This window comes from Vipera ursinii, assembly GCF_947247035.1.
Source record: "Vipera ursinii genome assembly, chromosome: 2".
NCBI lineage: Eukaryota > Metazoa > Chordata > Lepidosauria > Squamata > Viperidae > Vipera > Vipera ursinii.
The window spans coordinates 135012167-135039900 of record NC_139513.1 but is presented as its reverse complement, the minus strand read 5'-3'; the positions used below and the strand labels follow the sequence as shown (position 1 = coordinate 135039900).

The following is a 27734-nucleotide window of genomic DNA, read 5'->3' as shown; positions in this document are numbered from 1 at the left end:
CCAAGAATGCCTAAGGCTCAGGAGCAGAACTCCCGTTTGAATGGTTCCCCTCATTGGTCTTCAAAAGTTGGAACCATCCATACGTTTCCTCCCCACCCCGCTGTTTGACTTTTGCTCTAAAAGAGGGGTACCAACCTTGAGAACTTTAAGGTCTGTGGACTTCGACTCCCAGAATTCCCCAGCCAGCCATTCTCATTCATGCCTTTTTCTTCTGCTCTAAAGAAACATAAACATTAGGCAGCATTTATGATGAATTTCAGATTGTACCAAAGGGCCAGGTTATAGAAAAAAGTCCACACTGAAAATTTATAAATCTATTTCCACTAAAATATTTTCCAGGACACAAATTACACAATACATACTACAAAAGTGGAGGGATTGGAATGGCTGATTTTAATTTCTGTATGTATTTCTTCAACGTTATTTTCTTAATCAAATTTTGAAAGAGCTTATAAAAATCAGCTAAAAAGGTATTGTTCCATCTCTCCAGGTCATTGTGTTATGTCTCTGTCTGCAACTTCATTCTGGGATTCTTATTCCTGAAGTATGCAAGCACATTTTCAAAAGACATGCTTTTCACATACAGTATAAAGGATCTGGATTTCGCTTCCCCTGCTTTGTTTCAGAAACGCCCCCCCAACAAATCCCTTCAAACGGGTGTTGTTCTCCTGTTGACCATATTGATATGAAGTCCCTCTTTGAATTCCTTTTGAAGGAAATTGTGGACTTGAAGAAAACCAGCGTCTTGTTCTATATTGTAACTTGCTGCTGTGGTGACTTTCAAAGGTTCCCTGGAGAGGGTGTACATGGAGATTTCATTCATCGGAAGAGAACCTGCCATTTTCATCCCAACTGGAGAAATGTCCCTGGATGGAGAAGGTTCTGTGGATCGAGAACTGGATCTGGATCTTCTTCTTCTGTATCTGTAGCTTGGCATCCTTGCGTAAGGGGAAGCAGAAGTCTTAAGGAACTGCTTCTTGGTCTTAAACCTCAGCTCTTTGTTTTTATCAATATAAATGTTCACAGCCAGCACACCAACTGTTTCTGCCACAATAAAAGACAAGGCTCCAAAATAAAAAGACCAGCCGTAACTGTATTGGTTCTTTTTATCCTCATCCCGCTTGTCACTAGGATCGCCTGCATTGCTGGAGATGTAGACAATAATTCCTATTATGTTACTTAATCCTGGAAAGAAATAGCGGGGAGAAATCTAGTTAGGAGAAAAGCTCTAGGAGACAATTATCACGATAATTTTTTTGCCACATCAACTTGCATCTTACTCTTAATTACTCCGTAGGCTAATTCATTTTCACACAGTTCTGAGCATGAGTTTATTTGCTTTATATTGTTGGACTGTAACCGTAACTATATATATATAAAATGAATAGCTGCCTAGACTTGAAGTACAAAATACTCGGAGGGCATCAAGAGCTTTAACTCTGCTTATGTTATCTATGTGGTTTAAGGCAATATTTTCCAACAAACTCTAGGAATGTTCAAGAATGAAATAAATAGTATGAGATAAGTCACAGATAACAACAGTTACTAAAGTATGTTCAATATGTTTGAAGGCTTGTCTTACTTAAGGTAGATAAAAGGTGAAACCATGGGAAGTGCCTCCAGTGAAATCATGGGAAGTGCCTCATGTTATTTAAAATTGTGTTTAGATCCAGTAGAATATATCTTGTACTACACAGGATACAGTGAACCATCTGCTTAGTTTGGAAAGAATGTTGTGGCAAAACTCAGAGAAGGACAAATCCTGATACAGGGTACACCTACTTTATGATGATGAGAGACAGCATTCTTTTTTTATGTGTCAATAACTGCTATGAAGGAGCTGGACATCCGGTGACCATCAGGGAAGATTCTCAAGATTCTCACAAGTGGAGGAGAGGACACACAGTGTACATGTGCGTGCGGATGTGCACGTGTGCACACACACACACAAACTATGCCTCAAAAAAAATCTGTAATAATAAGTTTGAGCCTGGGTAAGGTAAGATTTAATTTCCAAGGTTTCACTTGTTAAAACAAAATGTTTATTGCTCTGTGACTCTAATTAAAATTCCAGGTCTCTTTGGGGTTCACATTATAACAACAGTAATAATGGAGGTTGTCTTCACATTTATTATTGGTCTGCTCCCTAGTTCTCTTCTTCATACCTGTTGATTAAAAAAACCCTGCAATATTTTATGCCCTTACTTCTGAATGAGAGATGACTGAAAACAGTCCATGGAAAAGGCTGAGTTAACACTTGGAAGGTTACAGGATTGGGGTTACCTAATCAGATCTCATTATCTTCTGAACAAGAGGCTAGTTAGAAAAATGAGCACAATAAATGACACCAAAAGGGCACTAACTCTGTTCTGTTTACCTCCAGTCTTGTCAATCAATCAAGAGTCAATCAAGATCATGTGAGGTACTAATACTACTGTATAAAGCCTTGGTACGACCACACCTAGAATATTGCAATCAATTTTGGTCCCAACACTATAAAAAAGATGTTGAGATTCTGGAATGAGTGCAGAGAAGAGCAACAAGGATGATTAGGGAACTGGAGGTTAAAACATATGAAGAATGATTACAGGAATTAGGCATGGCTAGTCTAGTGAAGAGAAGGACCAGGGGAGACATAAGAGCAGTGTTCCAATATTTGAGGGGCTGTGACAGAGAGGAGGGGATCAAACTATTTTCCAAAGCACCTGAAGGCCAGACAAGGAATAACAGATGGAAGCTGATCAAGGAGAGATTCAACCTGGAAATAAGGAGAAATTTCCTGACAGTGAGAACAATCAACCAATGGAACAGACTGCCTTCAAATGTTGTTAGTACTTCATCACTGGAGGCTTTCAAGAAGAGACTGGGCTTCCATCTGTCAGAAATGGTGTAGGAACTCCTGCTTAGGCAGGGGGTTGGACTAGATCACGAGTCGGCAACCCGCAGCTCTGAAGCCACTTCAGTCCTCCTCCGCCATTTGCAGAGAGAGAGAGAGAGACAGAGACAGAGAGAGGCACTTGCACTTCGCTTCCCTTCTCTCTCTCTCTTGGGGCTGATTGGCCTTGTGCCCAGGCACCCTGGCCCCTGGAAGAAGTGCGGCCAGGAAGTCCCTTTCCCAGGCTGGCCCCGTCCGAGGCACACATGACTGGGGAGCTGTGCGGGGCAGCCCTGGGATCCCCCCTGGGAGCAGCCTGCCGGAGCCTCCGCTGAGCAGACCAGCCCTCCCACAAGCTACAGCCCCGAGGGAGCTCAGCCCCTGCAATCTCCTGCCGGTGCTACTGTTGGCCCCACTGACCGGAAAGGCATGCTGGAGTCCTGGCTGCTGCAAAGGCGATCAGCCTGCTCCTCTCCCATCACTCCTTTGGACTAACAAACTGCCTGCTAGCTAAGCACTCGGATCTGGCATCCTGGCAAGCAAGTCTGACTGCACACCGCAGTTGAGCTGCTGCCAAAAAGGCCACTCCCATTTCTCCTCTGCCCCTTGCAGCAGAGCCGCCTTCTGCTAGCGGCGTGATGCCCGCGGCACTTCCACCCTCCCTGGCCCGCTTGCCTTTCCCTCGCTCCCCCTTTCCCGGGTCCCGCTTCTTCGGCAGCACTTCCGCCCAGCGGAGCTCCTCCATCTCCTGCAGTTGGGATGCCACTGCCTCCTCTGCAGGAGGCAAGCAAGAGAGTGCACGAGGCTGTCCCAGGAAGGGCAAGCAGCAGAGGAGAAATGGGGGTGGCTTTTTTGGCAGCAGCTCAGCCGTGGCCTGCAGTCAGACTTGCTCACTAGGCTGCCAGCTCTGAGTGCTTAGCTAGCAGGCAGTCTATTAGTCCGAAGGAGCTGCCCCAGATCCCAGGCTAGACGTTGGGAGTGAGCCCTGCCTGCTCCATCTGCTGCCTCCGCTTGCTTTCAATGCCAGCGTAATGCTGCTTTATCTGCATATTCTGATCACAGCTATTTTGGCTACAGCCTGGGGACCTCGGTGAGATACAAAGCAGTTGGTTGGAACCTGCAAGAAGAGGGAGATCCAGAAAGTCCGCAGCCTTAAAGAGAGAGGGGGGGGGGGAATAAAGGTAAAAAAGAATATATGCAGTGTTTTCTTCATTTTAGATGTCAAAAGAGTTCTGTGGCTCCCAGTGTTTTCTTTTCTATGGGAAATGGGTCCAAGTGGCTCTTTAAGTGTTTATGGTTGCCAACCCCTGGACTAGATGATCTACAAGATCTCTTCCAAATCTGTTATTCTATTCTTATTCTATTCTATCATGTTTCCCTGACAGTAAGCCCTACCCCCAAAATAAGCCCTAGTTCTGGGGTAAGGCACAAACCTAAAAATCAAGCTAGGGTGGGGGTGGATGGAGCTGCCACATGCACCCACACCCACTTACCTTGCAGCCAGGCCTCCCCTCGATGGTCCACTTCTTCTGAGGCATCCCCAGGCCTGCATTCTGCAGTCACAGGTCTTTCCAGAAGGCCATTGTAGCTGAGAACTTTGCTATAGATTCAATCCATAGCTCGATTCTGCAAGGCTTCTGCAGGGGACCAGATCACGTGCCTTCCCCCGCCCCCTGTGCCTCTTGTCTCTGTCTGTTGCTTGGAGGACTGGCCCAGCAGCCACAGTGCTTGGAACCACCTGCGCTGGGTGGGCTGCGGGATCCCGGGGTGTGGCGGCCAATGGGTGGCTGAGGGGCTGCTGGGCTGCGGCTGCTGCGCTTGTTACTTGCTGTGCATGCACCCGGGGGGGGGGGACACCCAGCCAGCTGGGCCGGGACTGCAGGGGCCACTCCCTCACTGTCTCTGGGGCAGCCCCGCAGACTTCGAGTTTGACATCTCTGCTCTAGAGTTACCCTTTCAATGAAGACCTACCAGCATTCCTTCAAAAAGGATGGCTGTTCTTTTAGGTGTTCATAAAGAGGAAGAAAAGAGAGAAGTACTATGATTTGTCCTTGAGTTTTTAGAGGAAGACAATGGTAGAAATACCGTGAACGATTTCATTTTGCTTCTCTAGAAACCTAAGGCCTCCTCCGATTCCATTCAAAAAGCTGTGTGAAAATTTGGAGGAGGGTTTTCCATCAAGGTGTTTAGAAAGTGAGTGGACACCTCCTTTCATTGCCTCCAGGCTGTTTAATTGTTTTTACATTTTTACATAAAGCGAACTGTCAATTACATTGTCGCCTTTCAAGGTTGATTCTTGATATCCTGATTTGATCGATGAGCCTGATGGATGGTTTAGCTTAGAGCTGATTTGGAAATGTGTCCACCTTCCCCTCAGGAAGAATAAAAGCAAGCAGGGGTCGTAAAAAAGTGTTTGGGGATGGGGACTCCAAATGCCAATCGGTAGTATTCTGCTAAATCCATGCTTTGCAATTTATTCCGTTACTCCAATCCTCCTTTTTATAGCCACGTTGGTAGAGAGACAGGTTTGTAAAACACTAATTGTGCTTCCCAGCCTGAAGTCTGCTAACTTTATACGATGGCACTTGGGGCTGTGGGAGAAGGGCTGAAGAAAATAACATTTTTTTTCAATTGCAGCAGAATTGGCTCAGTGAAAGTCTGAACCCAATCAGTAATCATAAGATCCCTTTGCTGATATTATTTGGAGGACATGACCTTTTCCATTCCCAAAGTCCACTGAAAAATTAAAGAAGAAGCCTATAAAATAAAGAGGGTTACCTGCTGCTACAAAAAGAATTCCAGCACTAAGGATAATGTTGTTTTTGCTGCTATAAATCCTCCCAGCTCCAATGCAGAGCCCTCCCAGTAACAGCAAGATTGTGCTTAGGATGGGAAACACGCTGGAAGCACGTACTACACCTGAGAAAGAAAGGGGGTGGGAGAGACACAGGACCGTAAGAGTGCAAGGTTGTTTTATTATGGGTTTTTAAAAGAACTGTAGCCATTAAAAAACAAATTCATATGATCAGAGACAATTTATTAATCAAATAATGTTTACCCTAAGCACTTTGAGCATGTTACTGAAGCTTCCAAAAAAAACCCTACATCATTGTCATCAACATAATCAGGCATTCATAGACGCTGTAAAATTGTGGCATCGACAGAATAACATAAAATTGCAGCAAATACTCTCAAGAAAGGTGAAAAAAGCCAAATGGTTATCAACATCCTTGAACCTGGAGCCCACCAGATAATTTGTCCAGCAGTGCTAGAATCACCCCAGCCAATATAATGATAGGGAATAATAATGCAATTGGACTACAAGTTACCAGAATAAGGAATGTTTTGTATTTAGGCAAAATGTTTGCCTCTGGAATGGGGAAGCTTCCCCCAAAACATTGTATCTTCCATTTGCTTTTTTTTCTGATGAAGTTTTACACTTCCTGCTGGAAAATTTATGAGGTTATTACCATAATCAGCTTTCTACAGTCACAATATGGGGAAACATCTTCTGACAAGCTACCAGCTAAAGGGGTTATAAAGAATAACCCAGAAATTAATGCATGGAAGAGTCATGAAAAATGGATGAGCAGATGATGGCAGAATGCCAGACAGGCAGTATTATGAAGAGACACTTGCAGGCATGTGGATTTGGATAATTTAAGACTACTGACTGTATGGGAGCTGTCCTGCCCCATCCAGCCTTCTCTGGGGCTGAAGCATGAAAGCCCAAGCACCCACATTTTAAGGGGGAGCTTAGAGGAGAAGGGGCACTGGATAGCCACTCCCTTCTGAGTCACAGCAATAATCAGCCTTCTTTGTCACCCCTTCAAGGTCTGGGTTGATTGATCCATTTGCATGGCTTTGGCGTTCTTCTTCTTCTCTTTTGGTTCCACAGAACTCTGTTCCTTTGCTGCATGTTTGCTGATTTACTTATTTGTTGCTTTGAAAGTCAGGCACTTTTCTTCCTCAGCAAAATCTCCAACAGCACTGGGTGAAAAGCCGTAAAAGTAAAAAGAATCAGAGAAGCCACAGAAGAAAAGAGGGAAGGGAAGAAGAGTAGTGCTGAGGAAGATTGACAGGGGGGGGTGTCTTTGGAAGTGGAGAAAAAAATTAGATTTCCAGCATCTTGGAAATTGGCTCTGTCAGGAAAGATCAGCACTAGAGCTTGTTTCACAATGTCTCTTTTGCAGATTTTACCGTTAAGTAATGGCCATTTTTTATTCTACACTAAAGGATAAATTGCAATTACAGTGAGATGCTTGCTTATTTGCAAGAGAATTACCTCAGGCAAGAGCTTCAGAACAGGCTCACAATTACCTAGAGACAAAAAAAAAAAAAAGAACAGTGGTGCTCATAACTTGGTTTGGCATCCTAGGATGAAATGGATTGAGGACACAAGGCCCAGGTTTATTTAATATGATAGAAGTTGACGTGGGTTTGTTTGTCAAAGGAACTATTTTAGTATGGTCTTATACAGATCATATTAATTATGTTGGTTACTTAAGCAATAATGGGGCATGCTTTCCATCCTCTGTCTAAAAAGCTAAATCTGTTAGGGGGAATGAGTAGGTAAAGGCTTAGGTAAACATTATTAGCCTCAAGCGCAGAAGGGCCCAGATTGAATCTTATGCTTCTCAGGTGGGACTGAAAAATTCTTTACCTGAAATCTAGAACTGACGTTTACAATCACGTTGACCAGGATGGGTAGCCAAATTTTGCCAAAGTACAATAATAAGGAAAACTGGGAATTGTACTTCAGTGTAGGCCACCAGTTCCCCATTACACTAAAAACAATGGATAAATAGCTGACTTACTTTAAGATATTTTTACACCAGTCCCCCACTATGCTACAAACAATACTGAGCTAAATGTACTAGTAGCCTGACTTAGTTTGAGATATTTTTAAATAAGTGTAAAGATATCTTCTTGGTTAATACTGTTTGTAAATGTCAGATCCAATTTTAGGGAGACAATTTTTCACTTCCACCTGAGAAGGACAAGACTTAATCAGGATTCTACTGTACTTGGGGCTAGTAATCTTTATCAAAACCAGTCTTTTCTTATTTTATAGAACATTTTATATTATTTTGTGTCACATAAGATAAATGCTAGAATAGTCTCCTTCCGCTAGATCTTTGTTTAGGCCATAACCTAACAATGTCCAATCAATTCTCAAAGTTTACCAAGTTTTGCTTGGACAGCAAGGGGAGGGTAGCCTTGTTCTGAATCTGGATTAATACCAGCTGTGTGAACATGTCTAAATTTAGTATGGGCAATATGTGATCTTCCAAGTATTGGGGAATTCCAGTAACAATAAGTCCTAACCAATATGGCCATTTGTGAAGGATATGTGCAATATAACAAATTCGCAATCTAGTAATTCATTGTAATTGCTAGGAGAATGTGTCTTCAGAGAAAAAAAAAATCCTCAAGTATTAAAAAAGGAAGCCAGAAAGAAAATCCTAAAGACCTGGTTCCCATATAATTGTGACTGAAATGATTGTGTTCTATTTTTTTTTAATCCCATTTATATCCCGCCCTTCTCCGAAGACTCAGGGCGGCTTACAATCTAAGAAGCACAAATCAATGTGCTTAGCAATAGCCTTCATTCTATGCATATGCCTGCTTATTAGGGCTTTTGCCCCCACCCCCAAGCAGCATTATTACAAAGTCAGCTTATTGCCCCCAACAATCTGGGTCCTCGGAAGGATGGAAGGCTGAGTCAACCTTGAGCCTGGTGGGACTCGAACCTGCACTAATTGCAGGCAGCTGGTGTTACTTAAGGAGGCATTAGCCCACTGCTCCACCAAGGCTCTATTTAACATCACACTGGAAATCTATGGAATGTTTGCTCTTTAAACTCAGCACTTATTTTCTGATTTGTGATCGTCAGTACAACTCTCCATAAATATACTCACAGCACACTCCACTGTGTTTAATGGTCTCTATTCTAAGATTCATAACTGTACTTTGATTTAATCCCTTTGCTGCTTCTCAAACATTTAAAAACAACTTATAACAGGAATAGGTGACAATTAATTCCCATCAGTTGTAGATGGCAAGGCCACCTGCAAGGAATATGGGAAGCTGCAGACTAGTAGAATATAGAGAACAATATAATATTTAAACTTGTTGCAACAGCAAACAACCCAGTGTCATTCTTCCACATTACATTGGATTACTGGTCAGTCTAATGCCTGACAAAAAGTTAAGTATATTCCTATGATTCTTGCCCCTTACATAAGTATTTTCAATAGTGGAGATTCTGTCAATTGAAATAAGAATAACAGAGATTTAAACTCGGTCATCAGCAGCATTGTCATGAAAATCTTAATAATGTTGCTTTAGCTCTGAAGCTAACAAATGACAGGCCTCTATGATTACAAACTTGATCTCTCATCTGAGAGCCATGGAATGCTGGTAGAGATATCTAATTCCTCCTGTTTTAATTAAAATGTTTATAAATGAGGGAGGGACGTACCTGTTCTGGCAGCACTGTTTACACATATTGATAAATCTGGCAATGTTTGTAAGAATTAATGCACAGCAATTGTAGTCACCATCTTCAAAAAGTAGAAGAGATGTTCCTGCCTGCCAGGCGTCTCCAAGGGAAATTAAGGGATTGGGAAATGAAGAAAAATTGGTAGCATAAGCACAAGCTGGTTTCACAAAGGGTCAGTCTACTATGAGTCTTTCCTGCTACTCAAACATCTTATTGAGAAATCCCAAATGCTATAATCTCCTCACAGGTAGCCTCCACAGACTTGCAATCAGTACTTGATTCTATTTCCAAAAGAGAACATTGATAGTCCATTGGAAATCTTTGATTGATCCCCATTCATTATTTCTTATTTGGATTCTTAACAGCACCTCTCTGAAGATGAAAGGAGATATTTATGAAATGCTGTTCCAACATATAAGGGTGTTTAAACAAGGCTGCATGCTTGCTCTCCTTTCATTTAATAATAGTATCCATGCCATGGTGGGTCTTTTGGCAACCCGAATGTTCATGTCCTAAGCTGGCAGATATGCTTATCTCCATTTTACTCTATATGGATAACACAATGATGTGTCAAGCTCCCAAAACACTTTAGAAGAGCCTTGTGTGTCCTGATTCAGTATTGCCAAGTCACAATTAATTGTAACTATATTTTTGCAAAGACATAGTCCATAAGTGCAATATTTTGTCATATTTCTAGTTATAAATTTATATAGAGAGTTATAAATTGAATATTAAATAGTTTCTTATTTGGAATTTCTCCTTTTATATACTGAAGTATTCTTCATTGTAACCTAAGCTGTAACCTAAACATAGCAGAGATGATATTCGTATATCCAGGCTAAAAACCATAATAATACCTTCTTGTAGTGGTTTTCTTCTTCTTCTTCTTCATCTAATTAAGTTATTTCAAGAAATAATGCTTCCCCTTTAATAATAAGGATCTGTTTTTTCTTCCTTCCCTGCAAATGACAACTGCACCCAATGTTAATTTTCTAGAATTGCAGACTTGATTCTGATTATCATGAACAGAGACAAGTGAGAATGTAGCTTCCTCTTGAAAACTGCCACAGAATATAGGTTGTGCTCCACATGTCCAGAAATGAAGCAATGTGAGCAGATCATGCTCCAGTAAAAGTCCCCATAAAACATTGCTATTCATTATGCAAGAGTGGTAGAATGTGGCAGCTGTTCATTCCACTTGGTTTCTTTCCAGGCTCTAGGAAAAAGGGAAGATTAGCAACCAAGACTTGCTATCCACTCAGTCACGCAAGCTAAGACATTTTTTGTGCTAACTATAGTCTCTTGATGCCTGAATATTTTCAGACAACATCATACGTGAACGAAGATTGATTTCAGCAAAGTTGCACCTGCTGTAATGAAAAGGATAAATTGGTCTCACTCTTCTGGATGTCAAGGATCAGCTCAACTTCTTGGGCAATCTCAGAAATCATATTACAGTCAAATGAATATTTCAGCATGACAACAAGTTGCTTTCGTGTTAGCTAAAGTTCTGGGCAGAGCAGAACATGGAGTATCTTATATTTTTACTGATGATGCCACATAGCAAACTCTTAGTCAGAAAGATAGTATATTTATGCTCCTGTGCACATTTATGTTACCCTCTTTCCTGAGGTCCAAGAAAGCTCTTAAAACCTGGTTTTCATCCCAGAGGTCTGGATTTAATATATTTTTGGGAGCACTGTTGTGATTTCATGTTGCTGTTATGATTGTTTTAGTCTGGGATATCTGTCCGGTTTTATTTATTTTTAATTGTTTTTACTTTTTTTGGTTCTTTATGCTGGTCTGAGTCCATCTGAATTGGGTGGCTATAACAAAGGAAAAAAAATGCAATCACAGTTGCCAGTTCTTTAGCTGGCTTTTATATGCATTGAATTCTTCCCAAGAACCTAAGATATTGTAATGTATCAGCACAGTATATATGTGGAACTAAGCAAGATGGCCATTTGTAATTGACAGACAGAAATTCTGTCAATGTACATATTTTCTAAGTGCCATCCAAGAGTTTTTTGTATGGCACCCAGTGTGCTAATACCCACTGGGGCCACTTTCAGTTTCAATTTTGGGATCTTGATACTCTGTGATCTTCTCCAATTATTTGTCTTCTATTCTTCTACCGTATCTCCTGATATTGCCACATCTATTATCCACACTTTATTATTATGAATCATTGCAATCAGCCAGATGTTCTGATTGGATTTGGCATTTTTGTCTACCTATTGAGGACCTGGGATAGGCAGATGTTGATGTTGTTAGAGGTATCATCACAGGATGTAAGCTGTTCTGAATAAAGCTGCCTTTTGCAATTGACTGATGGTGAATTTGTCAATACCAATGTTGTTGAAATAATGCTGCAATTGTTTTGGGATTGCACCCGAGGTGCCTATTACTACTGCCACTATGTTTGCTTCATTTTGCCATAGTCATTCTATTTCCATTCACAGGTCTTTATATTTTGTGATTTTTTTCTCCTGTTCTTTCATTTCTATTCTGCTGTCTTCAGGTACTACCATATCCATTATCCAAACTTTGTTTGTCTTTCTTATCTACAATTGTCAAATCTGGGGTATTATGTGGGAAGTGCTTATCTGTCTGATTTCTAAAGTCTCAGAGCACTTTAGCTTCTGGCAGCTGTGATCTCACGTTGTTGTGTGTATCATAATATTAATACCTGGCATTTTTCTTTCATTTTGTGGAAGCATCATTAAGTAAAAGAATGAGAGAGTAATAATGGACAAAAGGAAATAAGGAACAAAAGCCTCCTTTTCAAAATAATTGAGGAGTGACTGACACTGAGGTCCAGCTGTGTATGGGCAATGTAAGAACAATAAGTTCCAATAATATTCATTCTTTAGTGCTTAGTTAGAGAAAAAAGACTTCTCATAAAAAAGGTAACGAAAGGCTTTATTACTATTGTCTATTTCAACCATTCAGCAAAGGTTAAGTAGACTCATGTTTATCATAATTTCTTGATGTCATCCTCTAGAACAGCATATTTCAACTAGGCAATCTCTGGATACTTCATTATTACATTTATATGCTGCTACAAATGGGATAATAATTTCCATGTCTACCCACTGGCTATGCTAGCTGGGAGATTTGGGATTTTTGTAGCCATAACTCATTTGGATGGGAACTAAGCTGAGGAAGGTTGCTCAGTTAATATGTAAGTATTTTTAAACTTTTAAGAAAATTAAAAAAACCTATTCACTAAAAGACTAAGCTGACAATATACAATTTTTTAAATCTCATGCAAGACTAATTAAATCTTGGAATTCAAGTCTTTGCATCTTAAAAAATGAAGAAACTAATCCACTCTGGTCTTTTTATGAAGAATAATACCAGAACATTTAATTATTTACAGTTTAATTCTTTTTACTGAGGAAACAATCTTCTAATTTGTCTTAGCATAAAAATGAGAACCAGGTATCCTACCATTGTCTAACTGGTATATTTTACTGTGAGGTTTCCTGCTAAATAATTTGATATAGGACATACCAAAAGAGTTACGTAGTTGTACATAGCAAAACCTGCTATTCAAGCTTCCTTTACTGCCTGGGTGGCATAGAGGTTTGTTTTAATTTGTCTGCAGAGAAGGTTGTTTTTTTTTTCCATTTTGAATTACAATTCCCTCATTTTCCTTAAACCTGAATCTTGAAGACTGCTGGATAATTTGAAAACAGGGGAGGGCATGTTGCTGTCAGCCCTTCTATAGTTACTCCATTAGATCAGTGGCCTACAGCTGAACTGATTAATGAACATGTGCTTTGTATCTTAGCACCTTTTTGTTCTAAATACCATGACAGAACATAGTATTTGCATGTCACTGCCTGTACATTTACATTTTTGTCTAGTTGCTTTATTTTATTTATTTAAAATGGCTTTAATGCTACCTCAGTCTTTCTCACTACAGAGCTAATGGCAAAAAACAAAAAAAAAAAACAAAACAAAAAAATAAAATAAAATACATCCCCCAATAAATAATACATATAAAAATAATATCCGTGGTATTATAACATAACATCCTTAATTTAAAACAATCTATCAGAATACTCAATAAATTTCATCTATTCTGATTGTGCTAACATATATCTCAGATAATCTGTTCCTTAATTCTACCCTCCCAGAGCATCTTTGAAAAAAGCAAAATTTTAATAGCTTTGTAAGAATCACAAATAGGAATATAGTTCTAGCACTAGAGCTCCTGAAAACAAGTACCTTCCTGCTTAGTGTGAGAAGATACGGAGAGACTCAGCAAGCATCTTCTGCAAGTACAGTATGCCTTGGGATGGGTAGATTCTCTTTGTGTCAACTCTATATGGTAGATCAAACTAAGAAACTAATGCCATATTGGCCAGGAATACTTTTTATTGTCACATCTGTAGTAACAGCATCTTGCAAGTCTGAAAGTGCTACCCCCTCCTTCATCAATTTATCTTTGTGTAAATTAGGGACAGGCCTAGATCAGGAGTCTTCAAACTTGGCCCATTTATGACTTGTGGACTTCAACTCCCAGAATTCCTCAGCCAGCATGCCTGGCTGAGGAATTCTGGGAGTTGAAGTCCACATGTCATAAAAGGGGCAAGTTTGAAGACCCCTGGTCTAGATCTATCTAATTAGTTTCTTGGAATGGGCTCAAGACCACCTTATATGACTGTTGCTTTTGTAGCAGCTCTTCCTTCTCTCCTTCAAGACCATTGCCAATGCCCTCTACAGCATGGGTGTCAAACTCAATTTCATTGAGGGCTGCATCAGCATTGCGGTTGCCCTCAGGGGGCCGGGCGGGTGTGGCCTGGGTGGGCGTGGCCTACTGGGTGGGCGTGGCTAAAGTGCATATGGCCTACTAGGTGGGCATGGCCAGCTCTACCTCGTTGGCATCAAGGGTGCCTATGGGGGCCTGGGCAGGAGTGGGACAGATCTGAGGGTCTCTGGCAGGAGGAGGGTCTCTGGGCCAGGGCGAAGGCAGTGGGGGCCGTTCCCTCCCTGTTTCCAGGATGGCTTCGCGGGCCGCATGAAACCACTTTGCGGGCCGGATTTGGCCCCCGGGCCTTGTGTTTGACATGCCTGCTCTACAGTTTGGAGAAAACCAGACTCCTTAAGCCTTGTAACTCTTTCTAAACTATTACCAATGTCCTGCACTGTGCTAAAAAAATAATTGGGCAGACAATGCAGCTGCCACAGTATCATGTTATATTGGCTACAGCTAGTAGATCCAGTTAGCATGTAAGCAGCTAATTCTACACCCATTGAGGTTTCCAAATGGTCTTCATATGGAGTGCATTACAATTGCCCATACATGTGGGGGAAAGGGCATTGCCAAAATCTCCTGCCCCAAGAATGCTAGTGAAGGGATTTTTATTATGCTTAAGGTTGATGTTAGTAATATTGATATTAGTAGTGATACTTTGTAATCATCTTTATGTGCAAGCAGCTTTGTAGGTGCTTTATATTGGGAAATTAGTTATATAAAAGCAAATGTTTCATGCTTTAGGTACAGGTGATTGCTTACATGAAAAGAGCATGGGGAGGGGAGGGGGGGAAAGGAGCTGTGGTGGAGCCTGGGTTGTTGTGCATGAGTCATCATCTAGGAATTATTTTTCTGTACCTTTTGGTTTCTAGTACCAAGACCAGATCTCTTTCTTCTGGAAAGGTATAAAAGGTGGAAGACATCTTTCCTGGTTGTTGCCTTCATCTCTCTACCAGCCACGAAGAGAGATGTGGCCACCCAACTCTATTTTGATCAAAATAAAAGTTGTTTGCTTGCTGAAACCTCGGCTCAGGAATTTCTTTTGGCTCTTTTAAATTCCTGAGTAATGCTGGGGCAATTGTGAGGCTAAGTGTAAAACCTTACACTAGCAATTGGCATCCCAGCTGTGGTTATTTAGCATCTTATTGTTACAAGTGAATGTTAAAAGACAATTCCTACACTTCTACCATTTATATAGCTCTATATAAACTTGACTTCTAACAGTTTTATAGTATAAATGTTTTCAGCAGCATTAATGCATGCAGCTTTTCAAGTAGCTGTTAACTCTTCCAATATGAGAAAGCTAAAAAAAAATAGGTTTAGCTATCATCTGCAAATCATCTCTCTTCTTCCCTAGGCAGAAAAAAATGGGTGATTTTCTAATTTTTCTGACGGATTGGCCAGTATTTAGAAAATTGAGCTGAAAAATCAGCCGGATAACCAGAGAAGCTTTTAAGCAGAGATTGAAAACACTGGGGAGAAGCAATATAGATCATGGTTGAGAAACAAGAGTTCACAGAGAAGAAAATTAGATGTAAGATAGGAGAGGAAAACAGTAAATGGAAGCATGCAAATGTGGATAAATCGGGGAGAAAAGAAGGAGGTTCACCGAGATAACATGAAGGTGATGCTGTGTTTACCCATTTGTAGGGAAGTCAGAATATAAATGAAAATAAACAAGTAGCAGAAGCAATAAATGATTATTAATCCGGAAAGAAATGTGTATAAGCAGCAAATCTAAGAAGAAACCAACTGACATTCAGGAATAAGTAGTGGTGGGATTTTGCAGATTTGCCCCTAACTGACCTGGATCAGTGAGAAATAGTGTATGATTTAGATCAGGGGTAGGCAACCTTGGCTCTTTTATGACTCATGGACTTCAACTCCCAGAATTCCTGAGTCAGCTGACTCAGGAATTCTGGGAGTTGAAGTCCATGAGTCATAAAAGAGCCGAGGTTGCCTACCCCTGATTTAGATATATGTAGTCATGACTTGGGGGACGTGGTGGCTCAGTGGGTTAGGACACTGAGCTTGTTGATCAGAAGGTCGGCACTTTGGTGGGTCGAATCCCGAGTGCCGCGTAGCAGAGTGAACGCCTGTTACTCGTCCCAGCTTCTGCCAACCTAGCCGTTCAAAAGCATGTAAAAATGCAAGTAGAAAAATAGGGACCACTACAGTGGGAAGGTAACAGCGTTCCGTGTGCCTTTGGCATCTAGTCATGCCGGCCACATGACCACGGAGACGTCCTCGGACAAGTGCTGGCTCTTCGGCTTTGAAACAGAGATGAGCACTGGCCCCTAGAGTCAGAAACGACTAGCATGCATGTGCGGGGGAACCTTTACCTTTTTAGTCATGACTTGTTGGTCAAATTCACTTATTACCCTCACTACCTCTGTTTGGTAAGACACATCCTCTCTTTAAATCAGCTTCCATGAGTTGTCAGCTTCATATCCTGTCTCTGCAAACTGAAGTTGGGTCTACCTCCCACACAATACCTGGGAATAATCTCTTTTGGATGCTCTGCAAACTTTCTTGGATGGAAGAAAGCTGGAAGAAGGTTGTGGTAACAATTCTTTGGATCTTTAGCAAATGGGGCACTTCTTTAATGAGTGGGGAAGGCACTTAATAACAAGGACTGTTACTTTATTCTCAGGATCTTGGAATATAAGAATAACATTTAGGGACTTAAAATGTACGGTGGAATCCAGCAGCAGAAACCTGATAGAAACTGTGTAAAATCATTGCAAAACAAAGGGAGCCAATGGAAACCACGGTGGTGCTAAATAGCCATATTTATTCCCTCTCTTGTTGCAGACTGTTACACTGAGGCATTGCCGGTTACTTCTTTTATAGAACTTCATGGGAGATTCTGCCAAAACTAAACAGACCTAGCCATAGAAATTTGGCAGACAAATAGGTAGAGACTCCAGGGGCTGCCCAAAAACTGATTATATTTTATGGACTATTCACCTTTGGTACAGATATACGTGGGTTTTCAACTGTGTAAAATTGAAATCTTGTTAATTAAAATAGCAAAATGATTGATTCAAAATTTCTGGGGGGGGGGTAATACAATGGATCACATTCATGTATGAAAATCCAAACATTGTTTCTCTAAAAAGAAACAAATCACACAAAAATCCTTTTCTAACCACCAATGCCCATTTAGATAGGCTTTGGGTTTTTCACTTACGGAGAAGATATTCAGAGCTATCATGATCATAGTCGTTGTCTTCGGGGAAATGGTTGATTCGAAAACAGTGTCCCTTGTATAGCCCTGCAAAATAAGAAAACATCCAAAGAAATCAATTGAAGGAGGCTTTCCTGGAGATTTATTCAGCCAAAAGAATCAAGATTTCTGAAATATTTGAATTCTCCCCTGATTTCAACAAGTGATTTATAATAATATTTTGGGAGACTTATTAAAAAAACAGAAAGAACTCTGTTAATGCAAACATACCTCATCTTGTTGGCTTTGTCCAAAAGCAAGACTAGAACTCATAGCCTCCATGTGTCTAGCCCTGTGCCTTTAACCGCTATGCCAAACTGGCTTTCAATTTCATTATATAATGTTTGAAAAGTTTTGATTTTACAGTAAACTTTTTGAATTGATGGTGTATCTGGCCCATAAACTCTTCATAATGCTCCCTCCCTTCCAATATATGAACATTCAGGAGTCTTAAAGTACAATTTTTTTCTTTTATTTCCTGTCTTTTTTTAAATTGGATTTGTACCGTCGTCTACATTAAACTTCCAGACTTGTGCCATAGTCCAGGGCCCATTTGACTGACATACTTAAATTTTTTCTTGAACAGAACAACATCTGCACAAGATCTTTTAATTCCTTTTCACAATAAGGCAAGATGGAATTGGTCTTTTCACAGCCACCTCACATATAGTTGATGTGCAAACCAGTGAATGCCTTGTCATATTGTGCTTCAATGTGATTCTGCCATCTAGGAACACCTACCTAGTTAAGAAGAATATAAATAGAAAATCCTGAAGCACAATTTATTTGTCCCCATAAAAAGAAATATAGTTTTATTGCACATTTTTCATGAAAGAAGAGCCAACTTGCTTTTCACTTTTTAAAAACTAGCTGATAGGATCTTCACACATATTCATTTTAGATTAGAACATATGCAGAATTGGTTTATATTAGCAAGCAATCCTGTATCTGTCTTTTCAGAAGAAAAATCCCTCTCATGGACAAGGTAAATTGCATAGGATTGAATTCTTGATATACTTAATAGCTGTGCCATAAACAATTAAATTTTACATTGTGTCAAAACAGGCAAGCCCATAACATAACCAGCCAGTCCTTTGGTTGCAAGTAACAATAAATTTAACAATAATAATTATAGCAATAACAACTCCCGGTTTGGAGGCCCAGTACATATTGTGCAGGGTCCAATTTCCTCAAACCCTTGTTTCCAATCTTTCTCAGGCAATCTGCTGTTATAATTTGCACATTGTCAGCTCATAAGCAACAGGTCTCTTGATCTGAGCCTCTCCTTCTTGATCTCTTACAGAAGTAGACCATCTTTCCCCACTCTCTCCTTCAAAGGAGGCTTTAATTTAAATGTCTTGATGAAATTTCAGTTTTGTGAGATTCTGTAAGGAGGTGTCGTAGGCATGGTATGCACACCAAGGTAATTGGCAGGATGTGCTTTGTGGAGATTGAGGCACCACAGATTTGATCTTTGGAATAACAAGGGGAAAACAGTGGTTGGAGGGAGATGAAATCTGAAAGGAAAAACAACTACTTGGAGCAGATAAACACTCACACATTTGGTTTTGAGATGATGAAAAGAGGAAGTTGCTCTGTGAGTTAGGAAATAATATTTCCAGGAGGAAAAATGCACAGAAGGAAAGAAGTTGCATCAACCAATTATTGCTTGAGATCCTGCAAGTTGGGATAATTATCCAGATGTCTGACCACATGCTGCTGGTTGGCATATGGTCCATCTTAAAGTCTTAGCCATACCAGAGACAGGGTTTTTACTGGAAAGAGACTGTAACTGCATCTGTGTGCAATGACAAATGTTACCATATATTTCATGAAAAAGCCTTGGAGCATGTGCTCTCTTGCCCCTCCTGCTCCTGCAAGGCTACAGGAGGAGATAATCCATCTTTCTCTTCTATTTTCAGTTATATTTAATACATCTGAATCCTAAAATGTCTGTTGAAACAAGCCAGTTTTGCAAGTCATTGAAATGGGCTTGCTTCTTCTCCTAAGCTAGAGACTTTCCTGTGAGCCCATTCAGACAGCTTAATGGCTGATCAATCCATTCTGCAAATGCTGATAACATAATTATGAAAATTTGTTAGTAAGTAGATATCAGGGAAGATAATTACAAGCATTTGGAGTTATATCAATCAGCTTCCATTCTTGCTGTGTTAATAACTCGACTGCATTTCAAATAAGCTCTTTTCTTATGGCTGCTACTCCCAAGTGTGATGATGTCATTGTGCTTATTAAAAAAAAAGGAAAATCACATCCCAATCCTTTACCTTGTTATGAATCCCCTTTCCACAGATAAATGTGATGGAAAGGATTAGTCTAATTACAAAAATTCTCATTTGGGGAATAGGAGTGACATCAAAATAAAAACTCAGTTGCAAGTGACCTGTTATCTGATCAAAACAATGTGATGATCTTAAGAGGCAACCTACATCTGTCTCAGAACCAAAGAGGAGGCTGTTAAAACTAGAGCATTTGCAAAAGAATTATAGGAAAAAATAGAAAACACTGTAGGCTGGAGTAAAGGAGAACAAAAAATCCCAATCTTACATATTCTCCAGTTGATTGAAGGATGGTGCCCATCATAACTATTGATTTGAAGATTTCCCTGTTGAATTTATACTGTTTTTTATAGTTACACGTTATCCAGAATTCACCAAGAAAGGGGCAGATTATACATACCATAAACAAACAAGCAAATAGAATTTTTTTTAAGTTTCAATATGTCTTTTTATTATTTTCAACTGTTATCCTCCTTAAACTACTGGTGCTTATGTTTACAGAGTCCTCCTGTCACAAGTCTCTACCTCTACCCTTATTTCTTCCTACAATCCTGTCTGTTCCTTATGTTCATCTGAACAGAGCTTTGTTTTGGTTTCTCACTCCAGGTTGCTGTATCCAGGATTTTAGCCTTTAGAATCTGGACCTACTATTCTGGAAACCAGCACCTTAACGTCAGGCCCAAAGAACCAAGCACAACACACGCAGTTACTATTGAATAGTTTCTGTATTGTTCTTCATTTACAGACAAAATCTTGCCAGACTAAAGCAATTAGCTGCATAACTATAGATGTACTGTGCGAATTGCAAGGGATGGTCTATCCTTGCCTTCTTCCTGCCTACCAGATATTCCACGTTCTGCCTTCTAGGAAAGAGCCCCTCCCTTCTGGGACTCCAGACTACACCCTACCACACCCTTCTCTGTAGAAATCTGATGGCCTTTAAAATGGACTTAAATACATTTTATTTCATTAATGTGTTAATGAAATGTCTGTTTGTTCCACACCCCTTTTATTTATCTGATGTTCTAGGTAATAACTGTTTACACTAGACGTACATTCATTCAATTCTATCCCCAGGATGTTTTTAAAATTTATCGTGATATTGGTTTGCTTTATGTTAATATTTGTTTATTGGAATCAAAATTGTTTTTATGGCTCGATTTGTTATCATTTAGTAGCACACCTGGATAAATGAGGACCCAGAGTGTTGGGAGCAATATGCTAACTCTATAAACCACTTAGAGAGGGGCTGTAAAGCACTGGGAAGTGGTAAATAAGTTTAAGTGCTATTGCTATTAGTATGGTTAATCACAGAGTCAGCCAAATGTTTAGACTGGGTTTGGCATTTTCATCCACCTACTGAGTCCTTCCCAAGGATCTGGGGTAGGCAGACATTACTGTTTGATGATGTTAAAAGTATCATTGCAGGACATAAGCTATTCCAAGTAAATATGCCTTTTCCAATTGACTGATGGTGATTTTGTCAATGCCGATATTTAAGTAATGTTCAAGTTGTTTTGGGATTACAAGGTGCCATCACTGTTCATATTTGTCTTTGCATTCTTTTTCGGTTTTATTTTTACTTGCAGGTCTTTGTATTGTGATTTTTTTTCAGTTCTTTCTTTTCTACTCTGCTGTCTTTAGGTTTGACCATATCCACTATCCAGACTAAAGGAAAATAAATAAAGGTTATTCTTTTATAAATTGTATAAAATGTAACACCAATGAATTGTATAAAATGTAACACTAAGATGTGGGGCTATCTACAGTATTTCCTGCTTAGAGAATTCACACATGGTAATCAACAAAGTTCTTTTGAAATGTTAAAAAGGATACTCACCTCAAGAAGGTGAGTAAAACAAGATAGTGTAGTGACGGATGTAAGGAAGTTGCTACAATAAGTCTTTTGGATGTAAAAGTTCAAAGAAGATATTTTAGAAATGTAAATGACTTCAAAGACTAACTGAAGTTTCTTAGGGGGGCATGTATCGAGAAAAGAAAGTATAAATGCCTAGTTTGAAACTTGCTCAGGGCGCTCTTTGAACTCAATCCAACTTGGGAAGGGTCTAAGAGGCCGCGTTTGCAAACGCTTTCTTTCTTTCTTATTTTCTTTCTTATTTTCAATTTCTTTTCAATAAATCTTTGTTTTTGTTAACCAGACTTGTCTTTGAGTTGTGAGTATCAAAAATTGGGTTTTTAAATCTCACAAGACTTTGACAATTGTTATGCCTGAGGTGATGTTATCATCATCATCATCATCATCATCATTTTATTTATAAGTAGGCTTGATTTTTTTTATCTCCACCTGAGCTTGAATTTCGATCTGAATAAAATTCTGGGTTCCACAACAGATAGTCTCTTAGTGATATTCTAATAACTTTGAGCTAGACTGAATCCAGTCTTTCTCAAGTTGGTGCCTTCCATTTGCACTTAGATTACTATTCTCATTAAATTCAAGATGTCATGAAAACAGCCAATGTGACAAACATATATTTATCTGTTTGTTGATATTGCTGTCAAGTCTGGCATTATAATAAACTAAACAAACTGGCAATACTATAAAATAACCCGTGCTCTGAGTATCAAAAATTTCTTTATACTGTTTGCTCAAATTGGCACAATCTAAAATATCTGCAATTTGAATACAATTTTGGTCAAATCTATGATACTGCACTTTGCATTTTGCCTTACTGGAAGCATGCAGAAGCACTTAAGCAAATTTTCACTCTCTGTACGTGATATGTCTGTAGTCTGAATTCTGGTGGCACAAACTGGTCACCACGCTGTGGCTACAGCAAACAATGCAACAAAAAGGCTGCAGATTCAACTTTTGGAATCTTTACAGTCTGAAGTATTTCAGTTCTAATCCAGAGGATCCATCAAATCTTTTATAATACAAATGAAATACAACTTTTGCCCTGTACCAGGGCTTTATATAATAGCATTCCCTAATAGCCATTTTGTTTGGTGGGTCGAATCCTGAGTGCCGCGTAACAGAGTGAGTGCCTGTTACTCGTCCCAGCTTCTGCCAACCTAGCAGTTCGAAAGCACGTAAAAAATGCAAGTAGAAAAATAGGAACCACTACGGTGGGAAGGTAACAGCGTTCCGTGCGCCTTTGGCGTCTAGTCATGCCGGCCACATGACCACAGAGACATCCTCGGACAAGCGCTGGCTCTTCGGCTTTGAAACGGAGATGAGCACCGGCCCCTAGAGTCGGAAACGACTAGCACGCATGTGCGGGGGAACCTTTACCTTTTTAATAGCCATTATAAATCAACGTAACTCAGTGATATATATTGTTTTTGTTGGTTATACTAGATGGAGCATTTTAAAAAATTCCTTTCATTAGTTCTTTCATATGCCAAGCATACAAATTTCAATATGCATTCTATTACTTAGGAATGCCTTTCATAAAATTCACAGTTGGAATATAACTATGTCAGGTTTCAGACAGACAGAAACTTTTGTTCCATCATTTTCTTTACAGATGCACGTTTTTTTTCCATCAAAATTGGCTTCTCTATGAACATAAACATCCATCCCTTTTTATTTGAAAAATAAAATACTATTTTTCCTGATGATAGCAAAGATAATATCAGTGTCCCAAAATATTTAAACTGATGAACATTTCAAATGTTCTACAAGTAGAGCAATGTTGCTGTTAGTAATATAACTATAACTACACTATATTCCCCCTCCTAGGTATTTTTCTTCTACTCAGCATGTTGTGTGCTTATTGGACTACTAGGATCCTGCCCATTTACTTCAATGTTTTTGTATTCTATATTTATGTATCATGGTTGTCCAAGCTTTTGGCTTGCCTTGGCTGCATTGAATAAAGAGGAATTGTTCTGGGCCACTTATAGAATATATATTATAGTTAATGTATAGTTAATGTACATTATATAAATAACAAACTTCCTTTATGTTTTTGTATTTTTTTATTATCTTGTGGGGATGCATCACTAGCTGTTCAGGGCTTCACGTAGCCCAGGGGGTTTAGGATCTTTAGGTTCCCACCATTGGTCATGCCTCCTTCATCTCCAGCCACCCGCCTCGGCCCATTTACAGCCAGCTTTCCTTCTCTGCTGGCCCTCCCGCGGGCCATTGTCCCTGGGTAATGGGCTGCTGGTCTTCTGCCCCTGGCCCATTTGCCCAGACTCCCTTTGGCTACATGGGACAAATAGCCCCCAGGCAATCAGATGGCAGGCAGCAACAATGGTGCTGGGAAGGGCAAGTGAGGGGGCTGTGAGCAGGCTGTAATTGGTGACAGGTTACAGGAGAGAGCAAGATCTTCTGAGGGGAGCGGCAGGCAAGCGTTGCCTACGTGCGGCTGCTGGGAGTGCCTGGGGGGCGCGGTGGGCAAACAGCAAGGGCGGCATGGCTTCTGGTATTGCAGGGGGGCACCGGTGAACGGCAACGCCAGAGTGGCTTCTGGTGTTGCTGTGGGTTGGACATGCCTGGTATATATGATTATACCTTCTAACCATTATTAGTCTCCTTGATAGCTAAGTAGCCATCATATCTATATTAATCTACAAGGTTCCAAGCCCTGTACTGCAAATAAATCATTTTATGACTGAAAGTTACAAGGTGAATGAATATCATTATTAAATATCTGCTGTCCACCAAGTTTCTAGTAATAGAAATAGACACTGTGGACTATGCTACAGGAATGGTTTCCATGAATTAGAGAGACCTAGTTCATCCACTAGTGACAAATTAGTAATGTGTTTCTACAAATTATGATATTTATTTACTTATACAGAATGCAGTATTGCAGGCTAACTGAGCTCACTGCCAGGAGTTCCATTTTCACTGGCTCAAGGTTGACTCAGCCTTCCTTCCTTCCAAGGTCAGTAAAAAGAGCACCCAGATTGTTGGGGGCCATATGCTGACTCTGTAAACTGCTTAGAGAAGGCTGTAAAGCATTAGGAAGCGGTATATAGGTTTAAATGCTATTGCTATTTGTATCCCACCCCCTTTCACACATAATTCATTGTGCATCTGAAAAGTATAAGAACTATACTCATCTAACATTTGCCCATCCTAAAATTCTAAAACAAAACCATCTATTTCAGGGGTGTCAAATTCGCAACGTCACGTGACGTGTCACGACGTATTGTGACTTTTTTCCCATTGACGGCAATAGGGTGGATGCAGTTTCACCATGACGCATAGAGCCTGTGGGCCGGCAGTTTGATATCCCTGATCTATTTCATTTGAAATAATCAAAGTTCCTGGCTAACTCTTGTCAATATGCAAATCAGGGTATTTTGGAAAGCTGTTTTATCTTGAGAAAAGTATCAATGAAATTTATTCATGATGTTTGCTGAGAACACTTTATTCCATGCTCAACAATTTCAATTTACTGAATGCTTATCATGAAACTGTTGGTCCTGTTCAGAAACCAGTTATGGCTCACTGCATATAAGGAGATTATTGACTTTATTTAAAAGTAAGCATATCTATATTTCTCCCTTTTAACTTTTTGCAATGTTTTCAAAACTTTACTTCAGTCCAATTTTTTTTAAATTAAAAACGCAAGCAGTTTGAGGCATGGATGGAAAATGGTGGCAGAGAAGACAACATGAGGGCCATTGTAATATTGGCTTTTAAGAAATATTATCTGGAGGTCTATAGGCAGTCATATTTTAAAATCTTCTTTCATCCCTCTCCTTATCCCATGATTCAGTCAAACGGAAGTAACTCACTGGATGCACCCATTATACCAAGTCCTATTTTATTTAACTATGCTTTACCGAATAGACTGCAACTGGCAGGGTCCATGTAGGATACTTGGCCTTAAATGTTTGATTACATAGCATAGTTTCATAAAACGTGTTAAATCCAGTTCTCCATACTGTAATTTAATATTTTGGGAGAACCTAGTCATTCACTCATTCACACTTACATCAAAACAGTACTTTGCTTTCCACCTAATGCCCAGCTAGATAGAGTAAGGAGATTTCAATCCCACTGTAGCCAGGAATTCATGTTGAAAATTAAGCAATAGGATAACGATAAGGATGAATTAGTCATAGTGACAATAATCTCATTGTTTTCTATCTGATGTCTTATTCAAAGCCAAATTATGAACTGAGCCAAATCTTGGGCAATTCAGAGGACCCAGTGCTAATCAGCCTAAAACTTTCCTAACCTTCTGTACAATTAACCCTGGTTAATAAGTGACCAGCAGTTTCCATTTATTATCAAAGTTAGCAATGTTTTCAAATTGCTTATTTGATAAAGAATCCCAAAATGCAGCTGTTTTTCATATTTTCTAGTCTCCTATATCTTTCAGAATACAGCCTTGCTTTTTAACTATGTTAATTGAGACCCCAAAATGCCTGATCTGTCCTGTAGAACTACTTTTAATGCTGATCCATTTCCTTCCTTCTGCTTCTTCTTTGTAGTTTTGCGAAAGGAGGTGGAAAGAAAGTCTTCTCTCATTGCTGGATTGAATTCTCCTGATGAACCTTTTCTGCTGCTGAGCCTGCTTGACAGAAGCTGTTTTATCTTCATTCCTGTTCTTTTCACTTCACATCTTCTTCCTTTCTTTACAATTCATAGACTTCAAACACTCTTTAGCCTCTCACATTGACTTTGCCTGCGCCAGCTGGATTGCAGCAGGATGAAATAACACATCAGGACTTTTATTCCCCTGCACACAGGCAACAACTATCTTTAATTTTTGCTTCTGGCTTCCAGTTTGTACGATGGCTGATTCTGGCAGTGGCAATCTCTCTCTCTCTCTCTCTCCCTCTCTCTTTTTAAACAATTTTCATCCTTTACTAGGGATTCTGATACTTTTCCTTCCTTCCAAATTTGATGTAGCCGCAACAGATTCCAAATATGTCATCCAAATAATGCTGGATAAATGGAAGGTAGACATGTCTCAACATGTCCATCAAGAAGCAACAGATGGAAACTAATCAGGGAGTGATCCAATCTAGAACTAAGGAGAAATTTCCTGACACTTAGAACAATTATTCAGTGGAACAACTTGCCTCCAGAAGTTATGGATGCTCCAACAGTGGAGGTTTTTAAGAAGAGATTAGACAACCATTTGTCTGAAATGGGTAGGGTCTTCTGCTCAAGCAGGATGCTGTACTAGAAGACTTCCAAGATCCCTTCCAACTCTGCTATTCTGTTATGCAATGGACTTACGGTATGGCGATTGTCTGTATTAGGTGCAAATGAATCGTCTCCTCCTCCTCACCCCACCATCCCTCCACTCCTGTAATGGCTTGGATTTCCAATAAGATAGCCCATCAGAGGTCATAAGTATCACACCAATAGTCCTTGAGAAAAAGCTTCTTTTCAATGGCATGTTGTTTTATTAGGATGTGTTGTCTTAAGGGAAGGGGAAAATAATCTTCCTCTCCTCAAGACTGGTGCTGGGAGAAAAAGTTAGGGATGTTTGGGGCTGGGTTAGATTAAAATGGGGCCACTTCTAATATAAAATCTAAGCTGGAAAAGAACTTAGGTTGCCTTATGAGCTCCTTTCCCTCCTGATCTCTGGATATGGGAGTGCAGCTGATACCCCATCTGCACTTGTCGTAAATGAAAGTTATAAAGCAGTTACTAGACACAAATATCTAATAATCAGTTGGGGAGAATAACGTAGCGGAGTTGTCCTTTCCACAATTGTCTCAGAATACAGCAAAAAGGGTTAAGATACCCATTCAGCAAATATTTTTTAAAGTCATATTTAAGTCAAAAGACATATGAATCTCTGCCGTATGTACTGAATTCGTGAGTAGCCGTTGATGGAAAAAAAGATCTCTGTCCAATTGGCCACAGTGCCAGGGCTTCTATACTCCGCCTTCCAAGTGTGGGTCATTGAGAGATATACCTGAATCATTCCAAGCACAGTGCACAAAAGCTGTCATAATTCTCATTTTCTTGAAAATGATTGCTTTGAAATGGTCTTATAAATAAGGTGAACAACAGTGATGAGATGTGGAATCCAGCCAGCTTTTCAACAGGATATTTACATGCTTCCCTATCCAATCCCTCACCCACCCCTCCACCAGAACTGAAGTTTTATTTCCTTGGG

At 39.9% G+C, this 27734-nt stretch overlaps 1 protein-coding gene across 1 annotated transcript in view; it reads right to left on the bottom strand.

Moving 5' to 3' along the window:
* Nucleotides 1-649: 649 nt before the first annotated feature.
* Nucleotides 650-27734, bottom strand: part of CACNG4 (calcium voltage-gated channel auxiliary subunit gamma 4) — a gene marked incomplete at its 3' end in the record, with an annotated part of 107874 nt that continues 80789 nt past the window's right edge. The window contains exons 2-4 of the mRNA XM_083355459.1: nucleotides 17339-17422; nucleotides 5654-5794; nucleotides 650-1185 (exon numbers count right to left, since the gene is read on the bottom strand). Coding sequence (XP_083211585.1) covers nucleotides 650-1185; nucleotides 5654-5794; nucleotides 17339-17422 — 761 coding nt within the window. The remainder of the gene's footprint in view (nucleotides 1186-5653; nucleotides 5795-17338; nucleotides 17423-27734) is intronic.